At 42.9% G+C, this 17,726-nt stretch overlaps 1 protein-coding gene across 7 annotated transcripts in view; it reads right to left on the bottom strand.

The window, feature by feature from the left end:
- LOC116050407 (tenascin-like) overlaps positions 1-17,726 on the bottom strand; it is a 94,914-nt gene that overhangs the window by 27,121 nt on the left and 50,067 nt on the right. For 4 of the 7 annotated variants that reach the window (XM_035995802.1, XM_031300424.2, XM_031300427.2 and 1 more), the window contains exons 2-6: positions 12,037-12,606; positions 9,966-11,189; positions 8,051-8,314; positions 7,816-7,931; positions 7,119-7,272 (exon numbers count right to left, since the gene is read on the bottom strand). In XM_035995802.1, coding sequence (XP_035851695.1) covers positions 7,119-7,272; positions 7,816-7,931; positions 8,051-8,314; positions 9,966-11,189; positions 12,037-12,523 — 2,245 coding nt within the window. In that variant the 5' untranslated portion in view covers positions 12,524-12,606. The remainder of the gene's footprint in view (positions 1-7,118; positions 7,273-7,815; positions 7,932-8,050; positions 8,315-9,965; positions 11,190-12,036; positions 12,607-17,726) is intronic. The other 3 variants (XM_031300426.2, XM_031300430.2, XM_031300429.2) reach the window with 1 other exon arrangement.

The following is a 17,726-nucleotide window of genomic DNA, read 5'->3' as shown; positions in this document are numbered from 1 at the left end:
TTAAAAGAAAGAGAAAGGGAATAAACATTTAAGTATCACCATTAAGTCCTGCTTAAATACACACAGGATGGTGTAAGACTGGGTTTACACAGTGCACGCCTGTGCAATGACGAGCAGATTAAAAAAAAAACATTTTTTCCTACAGAACTCATACCATTTATATGACTCGTACACTATGTTGCACAATATTGAAGCTACATTGAAGTTACACCAAGTGAAGCCGACCTAATGGCAGTATGTGGCTGCAGGGTCGTTAACAAAGCTCTACGCAGAGGCGGACTTTACCATTAGGCAAAGGTCGGCAATTGCCTTGGGCCCCGAGCTACCTAGGGGCCCCCAAAATGCCCCATTAACTTATGCTTAAGGTTTTTTTTTTTTACTTTTCGCAAATTATATATTTCTAAAACTCCATTTGCGAAAAATGGCATCAAATCATTAGTTTCGCAGACCGGAGGGGGCCCCCCACCTCACTACATGATTGGACTATTCCATTATCTCACTTACTGCGCATCTGCGAAAGTGACAAGGCTGTAATGCGCCAAAAAACGGAGGAAAAAAAAGTGACAGACGGACAGGGTGCGTGTGTAGAGTAACAGACAGACAGGGTGCGTGTGTAGAGTGACAGACAGACAGGGTGCGTGTGTAGAGTAACAGACAGACAGGGTGCGTGTGTAGAGTAACAGACAGTGTACAGAGTAGAGTAACAATGAAGCCAAACTACCCAAGTGGTGCTGAAAAAAGGAGGAAGCGGGAGGAAAGCAAAACGTTTTTAAAAAAATTGTCGAAGTTAACAAACTTTAGTGATGCCCGCCGCTGACAATGACAACAACGCTACAACCCATGCTACAACCACCATCACGACCGTTAGCACTGCTGCTAGCGAGGAGGAGCTACCTGTTGCTGCCGACAGTGCCAGCCCAGGCTGCTCAAGTGATATTGCTGCTAACGTTATGGATATGGAATCAGTGATAGCAAGATTTGCTGAGGCCAAAGCTCGCAAGGTCAGATTGTAGTGCTTTAGACATGACAATACAGACACTCACTCACTCACACACACACAGACACTCACACACACACTCACTCACACAAAGACACTCTCACACAGATACACTCACTCACTCACTCACTCACTCACTCACTCACACACAGACACTCTCACACAGATACACTCACTCACTCACTCACTCACTCACTCACTCACTCACTCACACACAGACACACTCACACAGACACACTCACTCACACACAGACACTCACTCATAGACACACTCACTCACACACAGACACTCACTCACAGACACACTCACTCACACACAGACACTCACTCACAGACACACTCACTCACACACAGACACTCACACACAGACACACAGACACTCACACACAGACACTCACTCACTCACACACTCACACACACCAATACTCTCAAACAGACACTCACACACTCAGTCTCCTCCCTCTGACACTGTGTCAGAGGGAGGAGACTGAGAGAAACTCGAGGTTTCTTCTCTCTCATTTCCTCATTCATTCAGTCAGTCTGTATCAGGTGCATTTTAATGCAGTTTGTTATCTGCATGAATAAAAACTTAATAAATAAAACTTATTGTTAGGCAGATTATAAAACGTTTTTTTCTCAAACATGTCATGTCCTTTAGTCGACGATCCCGTTGATGAAAAAGCTGTATTACTTCACAGAGAGTTTACGTCGGGAGATGATATGAGTCCCGACTAAATGTATTTTCATTTCCACATAACTGATTTGAGAGGTATTTTTTTTATCACAGTCCATCAGATATGTAGATACCTTATCCGTCCTCATATCACTAACATCCACCATCGTGGACATGCTTTAACATCCCAGCTGATTCTTTGTGTCGCATTACGTTTTTTGCAAACGGCAGTTTTCTTTATTGGTGATCAGATCATACTGTAGGCTAATAGTAAAGCCACTCGTCAGAAAAGTGTGACTCGCTCTGAAACGTTTTTTAAAAGTTTTTTGTATTGTTCCCTGGACACAAACCAGTGAGAGCCATTAAAAAGAAATAAATGATTATAAATTATAGTTCTGTTAATGATCATGGTGCTGCAGCCTCAGAATGGGATATAGTAGCCTAGTAGTTTACTTTTTCGCCCGTAGGATTGCACCCAAATGAAATTATAGGTGTAATACAATTCCAGTTTTCACTAGTAGGCTAATATTATAAGTTAACTGTGATTAAATATGAAATTAATACACTTTTAATGCTTACGCACTGACTCGAGCAGCAATTTTCTTCCACACCAATTCTCTCTCTTTTGCAGCAGCAGCCGCTGTCTTACTTTTTTAACGAAATACATGTTCAAACTCGCTGTTTGTACGCATGAGTATTTCCGCCAACCCGTTTGTTTGTGGTTGTTACCATGGTGAATCGTAGAATCATGGCTCCATTCATGCTGCCTTTTTATTGTGGTGGTGCACGCGCGTGAACCTACTCCGAGTTGATTGAACCAACTCATATCAGCTGTTCTGGAACCGAAAACTCTTCCCATCTCAGGGTAAATCAACTCAGACATCAGGGTTAGACTCAGAGTTTGTTAAACCTTCTACCTGAAACGGACCCCCGAAGTCTAGACATCATTGCTGTGTGAAGACTGTTGAAGAGAAGTTACAAGTAGGACTGACAAAAGGGGGGAAACAAGAGATGTAGAGGGCCCCATGTCTGTGTTTGCCTTGGGCCCCAAAATGACTAAATCCGTCCCTGGCTCTACGTTACTGAAAAGAAGCAGAATCCCCGGGACTCTGAATGCCCTCTTTGTGTAATGTCCCAGATGATGTCTTCTAAATATGCATTGTTCCTTATTGGCAGTATTCAAACACAAATCGACCAATGTGTCATTACAATTATATACAGAACTTCATTTATGGTTACATTTATGCCTGGATAAATATAAAGCCATACAATCCCAGAGGAACCCTCCTAATCATGGAAGGGTGGCTGCTTTGGTCTAACTACACTCTCTACAGACTTTAGTTCTTTACCTGACTAGTCCCTGTTGATTTTAAATGTATCTTTAAAGTAATAAGCAGTCTGCTAACAGAATGTGATGTGATATTTAGCAGTAGTGTGTTTGCATACAAAGTCAATACAAAGACAACGAGACGTTAATCAACTCTGAACGCTGCAAATAGAGGCAAAGACATGTGTCTGCTTGTGTCTCGGTTTGATTTCTTTCCAAGTATGTTATATTGTGGTGCCGGGGCCTTGCTGTAACCATTGATTAACTGAAGCCTGACCATAGACCATGAAGCTACTGCAGGAAACACATGGGTGGTTGCTGTGGGGAGGACTGATATGTGCATGGATACAGTCATTCCAGCAATGCAGCTGCTGAAATGAGATGGCCCTCTTGCATTTATGAGGTTATTCAGCCTATTTACAGATCAAATCCCTGCACCATGAAGGGCGCCTTTTCAGCGGCGCTGAAATTGATTTGTCACACGTAAGCAACTTTGGGAAAGTCAACCTTCTGTGCAGGGCTGATAAAGTGAAGAATCTGCATTTGAGCTTAACACAGATTTGTCTTCTGAGGATGCTGCGAGTGTGTCGTTCGGGTGTCACGATACCATTCTCCTTGGAGGCCGCCATCCCTCTGAGCCTGACTGCTTGACTGACTGGTGCCTCCCACTCATGGTGGTTTGGGTGGGAGGGGCAGGGGGAGGGGGAGGGGAGACCGGAGCAACTCGCTTCACACAATTAGCCCCTCAGCATGCAAATCCCATAGTATGCACCCGCAAGCTGGTGTAATGGGAGACATTAAGAGAGCCTGAGTGACACGGAGAACTCTGAACCTCATAATCCAAGTAGTGCTGACACGTGCACACACAAACATGTGTGTGTGCGCCAGTGCACGCATAAACAGTGGTTATCAGAAGAAGTAATCATCCCCTTTGACTTTTTCTTGCATTACAAGGTTTGTTCAAAATCCATCAATGTTGATGTGGAAAAAATGTCCAAATCCTTTTTCATAAACACACAATGGCATACATTTTACAGCACTTTACTGCTGCCACCATGACAAAAAATATTAGCTTTTTATTTTTTTATGTCAGAATCTCTGATATTTATTGATTTCCTTTCCACGTTATAAAAGATGATCACATTATTACAAGAGTTTTCATGTTATGACATTTTTCTTTCTATTATGAAATGATTTGGTTTTTACATGTTTCTTGTTCCCATCTCACTTCATCTTGCTATCAGAAAACGTTCTCGTTATTACCCCAAATCAACATTTAAACATAAAAAGAAGAATCATTGACAACTGGAACGTAGTTCTAACACTATGGTGGACGAGAGACACCTCCATGGAGACATGCTGCCAATGGTTTGACATTTTGGGAAATACACTTTATCTCTTTGTTGCTGAGAGTTAAATCAAACCACTCTCATATCTGTCTGTTCGATTTGAAGCTGAAGACAGGAGGTGGTTAGCTTAGCTCAGCACAAAGACAGGAAACAGGGAAACAGCTAGCCTGGATTAAAACCCACAACCAGCACCTCGGAAGCTAAACTAAGCTGTTCATTTATAGTTCTTTATTTGTGCGTATAAAAACTAAAGAAATGCACAATGACAGAATAGGTGGGATGAAAACCCCTGAGGGCTTGTAAATGGAACCTATCTAACAATAATTATTATGCTGCCAATTTATAATACAATTTTCAGGCATGTCTATGCTGGATACTGCATTATATGTTATGGATAATACTTTTCATTTCATTTTGCTTAGTTGCGAACTAATTTATACATTTTTGTGTTTTTGTTTTGTTTATTTCATTTCTTCAATCATTCATCTTCCAGGTTTTATTATTTATTGTTTTATTATTTCTGATTTAAATCCATATAGAGTGTAGAACAGTGTGTGCTACTTTTAAGAATAAGGTAACTGAACTATAGAGCAGGCATTATCAATGCACTTCCTTTTCTCTGGTTCCACTGTCGATCACACTGTAGAAAAAACACCTGAATGTGCTCTCGCTGTAATTTACCAGCCCAGCTCTTACTGCTGAGTGTAGCTTATGATAGGCCTCTAATGGCCTTTCCATGCATACTTCTGTTTATTCTGGCACCGTGCAGACCATTTTCACGCCATAAATAAGCAAAGAAGTGGCCTGACACACTGCTAGATGGAGCTGTCATTTATTGCACTCAGTACTGAATGTGGTAAACATTGCTGTGCCTGTTGAATCTGCTTTGTTGAAACAGAAGTCTCCCAGGGGTAACAGCCACTAAGACTTGCTTTTAAAGAAAATACTAAATTCCCTGTTTTAACCCACCCCCAAGTCAACACCTACAAGAGCTAAATATAGCCTGGTGGTTGGTGGTTGATCTGGCAGGTGAAGTCACAAATGTACTGTAACCCTGTGTTCTCTTTTTATATTGATTCCCAGCTCTGAGTTCCTCAGACTGTTACAAGCCACTGAGCTTTATAGCCTCATGAAACAATGGAGATATCTCACAAATTGGCAATAGAACTGGAAATCCATATCAGTTTTTACTACCCCCCTAAATTGCAACAATAAAATGAAATCTAATGAGCTGATCACAAGGGGGTTGACAAGTGGGGCTGTTTTTAATACTCTGTTGGGGGCTGCAAGATGGATTACCTAGATATAGAATCCAATGAATTTACGCAAGGTATGAAGGTGACACGCTGTTTTCAGTGTTGGGGAGTAACGGAATACATGTACCGGCGTTACGTATTCAGAATACAAATTATGAGTAACTGTATTCCGTTACAGTTACAATTTAAATAGTTGGTATTTAGAATACAGTTACATTGTTGAAATCAATGGATTATATGACGATACTTCTCTGTTTCACGAGTTTATTCACTCTCTGAATAATTCAATGTGGAAGTAATCCAAGTATTTAGAATACGTTACTCAGATTGAGTAACGTAACGGAATACATTACAAATTACATTTTTGGGCATGTATTCTGTATTCTGTACCGGAATACGTTTTGAAAGTATCCTTCCCAACACTGCCTGTTTTTGTATTTTACTTTGACAGCTCTAAGTGACAATTTATTCCACAATAACCTCTATTTCTGGAACATCAAAGCTCCGCAATCTGCAGCACTGGGTCAGAGTTTAGGCATATTATCCTGCAAATGTGTTTTAAATACAATGGTTAAGATTAATACAACAAAATTAAGATTACAATTATTTGATGTAGCCTGTATCTTTAATTTTTAGTATTGGTATTCATTTTTTACTTGTCTTTATCAATCCACTCTATGAATGTTTCTTTCTGTTATAAGTGTCATGAAGGGCAAATGCATCAGCACTGATATTAATTCAGAGTCCTGAAGATTTCCCCTACAAACTATGTCATATAACAGAACTAAACTCTCTACGTCATATTATGCCCCAAGGGACAGGAAGTCGTTTTTAACTTAATAAATATTATGTTTTTTATGTTTTTAAGATGATAGCTGATGACATGTCTCTAAAGTGGTTATAATGTGGTTTTATTAGAGTATGATACATTTACTTACATATTTGACATATTTAAGTAAAGATACAACCATGTGCATACGTCTCATATTGGGTTCATTCATTAACGGTTTAAAGACATGTTTTATTTTTTACATTATCACATCTGGTCAGGCTTGCATTGCAAACATAGACTATAAAAATAATGGACGTAGCAGCAGCGACGTCAACCATTGGTTTGTGGTCATTTTGAAGCCTCGAGTTTGCATTTTGGCCTTCACCATCTTGTTTTTTTTTGATACATCAATTTTTCGATATAAACCAAGCACAAAAAATTGTTGCAATTTTTTCAACTTCTTGAATTTCCTTCGTTTCCCACTTTTTTACTGCGCAAACTCAAAATAGAACAGGTGGATGGAAAAACACTAATATGGGAGTGAAGAATAGAAGAGAATAACATTCAGCCATACAAATATACAGTAATGTATTTCTTATGTGATGCCAAGCTCCTTTTCATGAATGAAGGCCTGATAGTAGGTTAGAGAAGCTATTGCAAACCGAGTACCTCCTGCTGGAATGAAACCATTCCAGTAAGTCTAAAACAAAGGACTGATAAGCCAGTGTGAATGTGTACACTCACTTGTGATGACGTTCTGGGAGGCAGGCGGTCCACGCTTGTTGTTCTTCACCACCTCCAGCTTGACCTCGTACTCCTGGCCAGGGCCCAGGCCCGACTGCTCAAAGGTGGTCTCTGGACGGCCGAGGGAGTTGAGAATCTCACCATCTTCCTCTTTCTGCCAGCACCAAAAAAAAAAACACGTCATCAACCACTACAAAGGCTAGTCCTGGCATAATGTGTGGAGTGGGAGGAAAAAAAAACAAATCATACATAATGGCGCTCTGGGTGGCGTTTGGACTTAAGAGTTGACAGGGGACTCAGTTTAATAGAGTGTGGCTTTGAGTCGATCCCAGTAGTTCTGCTTGGGAAAGTTTCTATGAGCACTCAAAAAAGGAAATAAGGCGTTACACAAAGTAACGTTGGCTCTGTGCTCTTTGGTCATCGGAGCTGTCAGGAAATACTAACAACTTTTTAGTTTTAATTGCAGAGTTTTTGCATGCTGGCTAAGCTCCATATTCCACAGGTTACCCATCATGATCCTCATGAATGCACTTTAGGCAGTTACTGAATTTGAAGTTGGGGGTTTGCAGTGGTTCATATATGGTTTCTACCAGAGGAAAATATGCATAATGATAGAGGCTGTGGTACAGTAGGCTCTAGAGTTCAACCACCTCCTAGAATACAGAAGGTCATTTAACATATTGGGTAGCAGACTCACTGTGTTTCTGAAGATGAGTTTCCAGCCATCAAAAGAAATGTCCAACGGGTCCCACTGCACCTCCACTGATGTCTCCCGCACGGACTTGAACTTAAGTCCCTCAGGCTCGGGCAGATCTGGGAGGCATAGAACAAAACTCTGACTACATTTCATGTAGATTTATACACTGCATTTTGTGCCACATTTCATCTCGATTTATACACTGCATTTTGTGCCACAGAGGAGATTGACATACGTGTAGCCACCCTAGCACTGACAGGAAGACTCCTCTTGTTGTTGAGCACAGCAAAGACGCTGATCAGGTACTCCACGCCAGGCTCAAGCTCCCGAATAGTGGTCGTTTTCTGGTCCCCAGGCACCCGCATGTCCATCTCCAGACCTCCAGGGGCCGTTGGCACATAGGTGATCAGGTACTCGGTCACACGCATCTCATTCTCCCAGGACACGTCCACTGTCTCTGGGGTGACCTCCACCACTGTCAGGTCCTTGGGAGGTGAGACTTTGGAGAGACACTGGAAATCACTGATCTGTAGGGTTGTTAAATGTTTGGAACATGTCTGTCTGTCAATGTCTGTGTATAATTGCAAGCAGTGTGAATGTTTTGGAGTTATATGCTGCACTAAAATGCAGCGGCTAGGCTGCTCACGAACACAAAAAAGCGTGAATACATTACACCTGTCCTAGCCTCCTTGCACTGGCTTCCAGTCCAGTCTAGGATGCAATTTAAAATACTAATACTAATACTTCACGCCCTGGCCCCCAGCTACCTACAGCCCCCAGGTCCCTCAGATCCTCCAGCCAATGTCTCCTCCATGTCCCACGGTCCCGGCTTAAGCAAAAAGGTGAGCCTTTTCTGTTGCTGGCCCTCAGCTGTGGAGCCGACTGCCACCTGACATCAGAAATGCCCCTTCTATTGTCAAAACTCACCTTTTTTACATTGGCCTTCCCGGCATTTTAATTGTCTTATCCTGCTATGTTTGTAATTAAGTGTTTGTCTTTTGATGTCGTTTTAGCCTAAACCACTTATTTGTAAGTGTATTTTATTTTTTATTTTATTACCCTGTGGCTAATGTGCTATGTACAGCACTTTGGCTAGCGCAAGCTGTTTTTAAAGGTGCTATAGAAATAAACTTTACTAACTTACTTACTTACTAATCAATATTTTGACATGAGCAGCTCTGTGTAATTCGAAAGTAGTCACTCATAGTCACAGACCCACAGAGAACCCTGCAGTGACCTTCAGCTCTACAGAATGTTGTTTTTGCCTCTTTTAGCTAATTGTTACTTTTTTTACAATGTTTTTGTTCACTCCTACCATTCTCACAAACCCTGTTGTAGCCGCAGCAGGCTGCCATTTTCAGCAAAAAAGAAAATTTTAAAAGAGACTGTACACTACCTGCCAGCAGCAAACAGCAGACAGACACAGTTGGAGAGCAGCTGGAGAACATAGTGGAGCGTTTAGCAGCTGAATACATCCCCTCCACCCCTCAGGGCGATGAATAAACCTGGCCCAAGAAAGAGATCTACAAGGGTTCTTTTATCCCAAATGCAATTAAACTACAGTGAAGTAAAATATGAAAGTGTAGGCTGTACAGGTATGAATGCCATGTCTGTTGTACAATTAAAAGATCTTTGTTCTATTAATGTGATGTTTTTGTGTGTTATGTAGATATTTTCCTTGGTAAGATAAAAAACAATTTTCCTGCCTTGGCTGAACAATTAAGTTTATTCTATTTTATTTTAAAGAGGCTGACATGTTTCCCTCAGGAGTTGGTGGAGACCAAAAAAGAGCTAAAACTGAGAAAGAATATTGGACTTGTACATTGAGGTGACCAGGCGCTAGACTCCAATTAGTCTCTTCACAATGTTGCTCCATGTTTGGTGGATGTGTAAACAGCTAATATTTTGCCGACATATCAGTTATATCAACTTTAAAGAGTGAGAATATGTCAGGCACATGCCATTTTAAGCTTGTTGTAATGTTGTGACCCCAATTGGCCAAAAGAAAGAATTAATTTGTAGAATAAAAAATGTAGCTGACTTTTGCAGCACCCACTGCTAGTATAATGAAATAGACTGTGGACTGTGTGGTCTAAATAGCACAATGAACCTGTGGAAAGCTGCACGCATAAATGCATGGTCTATCTTACCCCCAGAGCAGTCCTCCCCAATGAAGCCCTCGTCGCAAACACACACTCCGTTCTCACAATGCCCCTGGTTTTGGCAGTCTTCTGGGCAGGTCAGCATTGAGCAGTCGGGCCCGGTGAAACCTTCATAACACACACAGTTGCCATCGACGCAGTAACCTCTATCAAGACAGTTCTTGGGACATGTCTTCTCACTGCAGTCCTCACCAGCGAAACCCTTGTGACAAACACATTGTCCGTTCACACAGTGACCACGGTCCAGGCAGTCATTGGGGCAGGTCAGCTGGCTGCAGTCTATCCCAGTGAAGCCGACAAAGCACACGCACTTGCCATCCACGCAGTCTCCTCGTCCCATGCAGTCTTTTGGACAGGTCTTGATGCTGCAGTCCTCCCCAGCATAGCCTTTGTTACACATGCAGTGTCCGTTAACGCAGCGGCCACGGTCTTGGCAATTGTTAAGACAGGAGAGCTCGCTACAGTCTTCGCCCTGGTATCCTATGTCACATACACATTCTCCGTTAATGCACTGGCCCCTGTTGCTGCAGTTCTCAGGGCATGAGAGGATAGAGCAATCTTCACCCTCAAATCCTGGATCACAGATGCACTTCCCATTAAAGCAATGGCCTCTCTCGTTGCAGTTCTGGGGACAGGTGAGCTTCGAGCAATCCTCTCCAATGTAGCCGGTCTGGCACACACACTGGCCATTCACACACATGCCGCGGTTATTACAGTTGCCAGGACAAGTGAGCTCACTGCAGTCTTCTCCAGTGTAGCCCTGTTCACAGTAGCAGGTGCCATTGATGCAGCGTCCACGGTCATAGCAGTCATTTGGACAGATGAGTTCGGAGCAGTCGAAGCCCGTCCATGGCTCGTCGCAAACACACTCATCGTCTTCACAGCGTCCGCGGCCCAGGCAGTTGTTGAGGCAGTTGGTCTGGGTGCAGTCCTGACCAATGAAGCCCTCCTCACAGAGGCAGGACCCGTCTACACAGTGGCCATAGTCACCGCAGTCCAACAGGCAGAGCTCAGTACCGCAGTCGTCCCCACCAAAGCCCTCAAAGCACTCACATTTGCCATCCACACAGCGGCCCTGGTCCTGGCAGTCGTTGGGGCACTCAGGTTCGGTGCAGTTGGGGCCCTTCCATCCAGGCTCACATATGCAGCTGCAGGTGTCAGTGCTCCAGTTCCCACGCCCATTACAGTAGGGCTTTGTGGACACTTCACCTGCTGGAAGGCAAAAAAGGAAATGGAAGTATTGTAAAGCTATGTGATGCAAATCATTCAGTAAAACATGTGCAATGCATCCTCTAACCTCAGCCGCTACTGTATAAGGCAACTTATAATAACTCCTATTATTAATTCATAGCATTTAATGGATATGAGGCTCTAGCTGCATTCTATATATGTTGTCTATGTATGTTGATATACCACCTTTTTTCATAAGTATAACATAGGTTTTTGACTGCATTCTAACTTCCAGGTGAGCATTGGTTTCAGTCCATTTTAACAAACTGAAAATGTATTTACAGAGACTTGAAATGTTTTTAATAGATTGAATGTTTTCAAATGCATGCAAGGATGCTCTGACAACCCATAACTGTCAGTCCGCTGCTAAGAACCTTTGCATTGACAATTCAAGTCATGACAGAAGACAATCAAAAAGCTAACTTAGACATCTTGAAAAGGATCATGACAATCTGGTTGTTGTTTGCATTAAAATGTTTGCTGGTCAATGTTGGAATGCAGAAACAGCGATGTTTCAAAAAGGTCTATGCTCACAACTCCAAATCTATGTATTTATCCATGCTTTAGAAGTGGGATGCCAATAATGTTAAATACAGCCAATGTGTGGTAAATGGGCTAAGAAGTGCAAAGCCTATGCTAAAATTTCAGCTTTTGAAATTGTGTGCTGCATTTCTTACATTTTTTAAAATCTATATTCTTGACCTTTCTGCTCTCAAACACAATTAGCTGAAAGCACTTTAGAAATAGATTTTACTTGAGTTGACTTCATACATAGTTAACTAGAAACACAGAACACAGATGAATTACTGTATAAGGTATGAAGACCTACCAGTAACCTGAGCTCCACAGCAGCCTGCCCCACTGCTGCACTGCTCTCTCAGACTAGACAGCTCGGACTCCAGCATCTCCAGCCGGTTCAGGATGTCCTTGATATTGGGCACCTGGTTGTCACAGCCACATGCCTGCTTGGGGATATTGATGCGGTGGGTGAAAACGATCTGATTGTCACCGTCCACTGTGTGCTCCATGTGCTCGCTGTTCTGCATGTCCATCGGGGCACTCTTGTGTTTGAGCTCAGTGTCACTGGGCGAGTCCAGGTCCACAGAGCAGAGAGACGTGGAGGGGACATTGATGTTGTAGACGTGGTTGAACACCACCGGCTGGTCGGGTTGGGGCACGGTGACATTCCCCTGGGTTTTCTTGGGCATCAGAGCCTCTCTACGGTGGCGGATGACCTTCTTGACCAGGCCGGCAGTGGAGAGCTGGAAGAGCAGGGCCACGGTCAGGCAGCGTAAGAGGAAGCCTTTCATTCCCATGACGACACCGTGAAACTGCGCCTTCTCAGAAAGTAGCAGCGGAGGGCAGACTAGAGTCTGTTCAGGTATCACGTGTTCTTGTCCTGAGTCAAAGAAGGACAGAAAGAAGGGAAAAATGAACAAGATCGCTTCTTCCAGACACCTGTCACATAGTTCTTCTTTATGTCTTTATTCTCAACACATACAACACAGAGCAATCCTCACAGATTTCTGTTTGTACCTTTGTGGTTTGCCCTTGCCATTCAGGATAGAATCATTAACACACACACACACACACACACACACACACACACACACACACACACACACACACACACACACACACACACACACACACAGCCATACAATTCCTACAAGGAGCTACTGCAGGGGTGGCATGTGACCTTGATGATTTGAAGCTTTCTTTTTCTGACCACGTTGAGAAAGGTTGCCAGGAACACCTGCACGGTGGGGAGCCTCCTGTTTTCTCTGCAGTCCAGACCACTAGCCAAGCTGACAGATTAATACCGGTGTATGGTTGGACCATCTGTGGGCTTCCTGTAAAGCACAGAGGTCTGAACAAACTTTCCTGCTACCTGCAAACAGTCAGGTCAGCATTCCTGTACTCTCTGACGGCCACTGGGTTTTCTTTTATTTCTGTAACATGATTCTTTTTGCTTTCGCCAAATGCTTCGGAGACACAATTCTTTTAAAAGGTCTGCTGGAGAAATGTGCTGCAGGTGTGGCATTGAAGCCAACCTTAAAACCTGATGTTTTTTCTTGCAGTTTGATCTTAGCATTAAATGAAATATACAGGTTGGTTAAAAGTATATCCTTCGCATACAAGTCTGGGTCTGTTACACCTAACCTTTGCTGTTATGTATGAAAACGAGGACTGACTAAAAGATGATTTTGTTTCTCTAATAATCAATCTAGTTATTTACAACTTTACGATGATGAGAGTAATAAAATGAAATATTTGGCCTGTTCGTACTGGTACCAAAAGGGAGAACAAATTATGAAAACAGATTTCATGCATGGCAAAAGACGTGTGTTTGGCTCAGACGTGTCTGGCTCAGCCTGAGTTCATATAATACACTTTTTACCTTATCAGAGAGATGCTGACACCAATCATTTCCTACCTCTAATAAAACCAATGTGTGCCTTGGCTGCTCTAAAGGTTAATAGCAGCTGTTAGCAGCCAACATGAAAATGTCTGGATAAGCATAGAGCATATTCCAAGCCTGTGGTGGAATATGTATGAAGGGGTTTTATTTTGTGGATGCAGTCAAAGCACAGGGCGTCTTTGCTGATCATCTCCATGTGGAACAGTCAGCAGGTAATATTCCAGGAAGAGGTGCTCGGTCTCCTCATCCCAGGCTGACGTGTGATTAGGCAAGCTGACAGCTCAGCTTGGAGGGATCCCACGGCTTCAGCCCCCCCACACCACTTGCACCCAGCCCCATGATTAGACAGACAGGGATGAGCGCCTCCATGATGGGCAGACTGTAAAAGTGCTAATGTGGCTTGCTGATGGGAGCACTGAGGATCTGGGCCCTCAGGGGTGTCCCCCTCCCTCCCCTCCGCCACCCTCCGTCTCACCCTAACACACTATGTCACACATGCACATCCGCACGCACGCCAATACAGTCACGCCGCTGTGCCCAAGCATCACAAACTAGGGATTAAATCAACAAAATAGCCAGAAAATTGCTTTGAGTCGCTGCTAAGGTTTTAGTTCTGGGCGGATGGTTGGCTTTCTCACTTTGAAGGCTGGCTGCTCTCCACATGGACCTCTGAGCAAGGCAACCCTGAGAGACCAAAGCACACTTTGTTTAAGAATCTCTGGCTCTGGCAAAACTCTTTAGCTTTATTCAGAAATAGATGAAGAGTAGAAACTTCCAAAGACTCGGGGAAGAAATCTGATTTGAACCTTCCCCCTCTTAGCTGCAGTCTACCACTCTTTAATATGAAGCAGAACAATCACAATAAGAGAATCTGAGTGTGACCCTGAGAAACACAGAGCTGATCCCTCAGTTTGGACTTCCTTCATGAGCACCCTGTGGCCCTGGCACTATGCTAATGCAGCTGGTTGCTGGCACTGTAGACACAGACTTGATACAATCTGACTGCTGCTGCTTTCTTATTCCCTTACTTGGTTTTGCTGTATAGTTAGCTTCTCAAACAGCAACAAAGCTTGTTGCCTGCCTTGTGGTCGAATGTGAGGCAAATTTCTTCCAGGGGAAACCTGCTGGCACACACACATACTTGGTGCAACAGATCTAAATGACCCTGTTGTGAATGAGGGAAACACATGGAGTGTTATACCTCACACAGTGGAGATCTGGAAATGTTTATAGATCCAGTGGGCGTCCATTTCAAAAGTGATTATGTCTCTCGCTGTCAGGAATGTGAAATTCATTTTATAGTAATTTGTTTGGGATTAAAGTGACGGGGTGCAGCAATCAAAGAGCCAACCTAAAACTGTGACCTGGCCCTAAATGTAACCCACCCCTACCCCTATGCATCTTTATCACAACCAAGTTCATTAAACATTTAACAATTAATTAACAAACTCCAGCAACATCTTTATTGTTTGACCAACGTGTTTCGGCATCTATGTACACGCGTGCAACATGCATGTCAGTGGTATGCACAACCCTTCCAACAAAAGTTGATACTCGTCAACACTGACACAGAGGTGAATGGTTACATCTCTGATTTTCCCATCAATGTAATGTCAAAAACATTGCACCTCTAACCAGCTGAGGCAGCAGTAACTCCCTCCTTCCTCACAGGAACAAGTGTTTTCCAGCATGTCCCTTTTTTATGCGTTATGCTAGTCTAAAACCTTGAACCCCGGCACATCAAGAGAATGCATTTATTTCACACAAAGAAGAACCAAGGAGATCAAGATGAGAGTAAAGCCATGGCAGTCCAGTCAGCACAAATCCCCAGAAGGTACTGAATACCCCCAGTCTTAATGCAGTGCTCTACCACTTAGCATTGATCTTGTTTGCATTTGAACAGTAGGGTTCGAATGGAAATAAATCAATCCTCGTGGATGATTACTTTACCAGTGTTATCCTTTTCTCCTTTTAGACACAAGTTTTACTTCCAGTTGGTTGAGAGATTGATGAGCAGACTTTCTGTCTGGGGATGGTTGCAGACATCATAAGTTTCTTTCAAACTCAGCCAGAGCACCATGCTGAATAACGTAGGCAGTTTTGTAGTTCACCTTTGCAGAGACTGCCATATGGCAGGTCCAAGATCAATGAAAAACCAAACTGTTACTCTGCAGGCAGCGGCTATCTGTACAGCCATTCTGATGAGAAAATGCTATTTGTTTGGCACCACAGAAAGGCAAGTGTTATCAGCAGCCATGTGTGGTAGTAATTTAAAGCACACCAACTTGTGCAGTCAGTGCTTTAATGACAGGAAAAGCAAGATTTGCTAACCATCAGTATATAATGGCAGCTGTGAGTGTGAACAGACAATGCAGCCGCTGTCTGATAACTCAACAACAAACAAACTGAATAATGAAGCGCCGTGCCGCCCTTGGTGTGTAAAAGCTGTAAATATTCAATGACTACCACTACAACTCAAGTCCCAGGACTGTATGTTAAACAGCTCTGATAGGATGCACACGCTTTCTTTTCATTTCTGAAGAATTTATCAAGCTTGCCTAGTTTTGTAGGTCACCCATGACAAAAACGCAGCTTGCCTTCTTTGGTACAGTATCCAAATGTGGGTCGCTGGTGTGAGGACTGAATGAAGGGTTATTGTCTGGGGCTCTTTTTACCTTGCGATACTATCACATTGTAACAAGGGAAAGTAACCAGCAAATGGGCCTCTGTCACAGACACTCACTGCCATGGCCAGAATCATCAAATCCCACTTTTACAGCTCATATCCCAAATAAGCGCACATCTACAAGAATTGCAATGTGCTGATGAACATATTTATTACAATCAACTTGCCTTCAAGGTGAAAGAAACCTCCCACAAAAGTCCTGAGTGAGAACAGGTGAATATTGATTCGGAGCCTGTATCCGCACCAAGGTCAGCCACAGAGATAGAGAGTTGCTGAGGACAGCACTCTGGTTCTGAGTTATAATCATCAAACACAGAAATGAATTTTCAGGAAGAGGCATAGCTTGAGGTGACTGCTCGACGCACAATCGATGGACCGTTGTTGATGCTTCTCAGAAAAGGTTTTTCAGATTTTATCACCTCACGCTCTGGAAGACACACACCGTCTTTCACTCTCAACCTTTTATAACCGACGTTATAAAACAAACTGAACTGCTGTCCCTGTTGTGCTGAACTACACAAAACCCCGATGGCAGATAAAAGAAGTGAACCGCTCGCTCAATGGCTGAGGAGACAAGACTAAGAGGCAATCAGTTTTGACTCATTTTATGTGAGGGAAATGAGTGAGCAGGTAAGACAAGTACAGGATTCGGTTCAGATATGGCAGTGATGTGGTCAGGCCATGGCATTGGGACACAGCTGATTGGGTGAAGACGAGCTTCCTCTCAAGTCTGCTGCCCGGGAAAATCCTCCTTGTGTGACTGATGCAGATTTCCAAATCAAGTAAGGTGCAGCAGGTGAGACCAACATGAACAACCATCACAAACATTACCTGAGCTCAAACATCTGTCATGTCTAAGGTCATGGAACCAGCTTCATACATAAAAAGAATAATATCTGTTAAGTATAAAGCTTCATTGCAAAATATGTCTCATCAAATTTCTTTGTCTTCAATTGTGACTTTCACATCATTATATTTTTTATGTTAACAAAAATGACTGTGTGTAATGTGAAATGGGCTCCTTGTTTGTTTCAGTCTCTGCTGTTGTTTAGTACCTATGACATGCTCACGGTTCAGTTGTGGCTCAGGTTATGTAACCAATGTTCTTATGAAGTCTACATTTATTAGTCAACTCTTACTATAAAATGAAAGGCTGTTTTGCTGCCTTGTCAACTTTACTAGTTAACAGTTAGCTATAGCTTGATAAAAATAATTTAATTCACTGTGCTGCTCAAAGGCTACTGGCAACTTTTAAGGTGGGATGTTTTCTTGCATGTTAACAAGGTCGGCGCTGTCGTAGACAAACACGTCGTTCATAACACTTCATATGTCTTATTTAATATCTCCAGATCAATACAGTGTAACAGTTAGAGACTTACTTTTTTTTGTTTGGAAGCAGAGAAAAGGGCCG

Source organism: Sander lucioperca, chromosome 2 (assembly GCF_008315115.2).
Source record: "Sander lucioperca isolate FBNREF2018 chromosome 2, SLUC_FBN_1.2, whole genome shotgun sequence".
Lineage (NCBI taxonomy): Eukaryota > Metazoa > Chordata > Actinopteri > Perciformes > Percidae > Sander > Sander lucioperca.
Note: the sequence above shows the minus strand (reverse complement) of the source record. Positions and strands in the feature narration are given on the sequence as shown.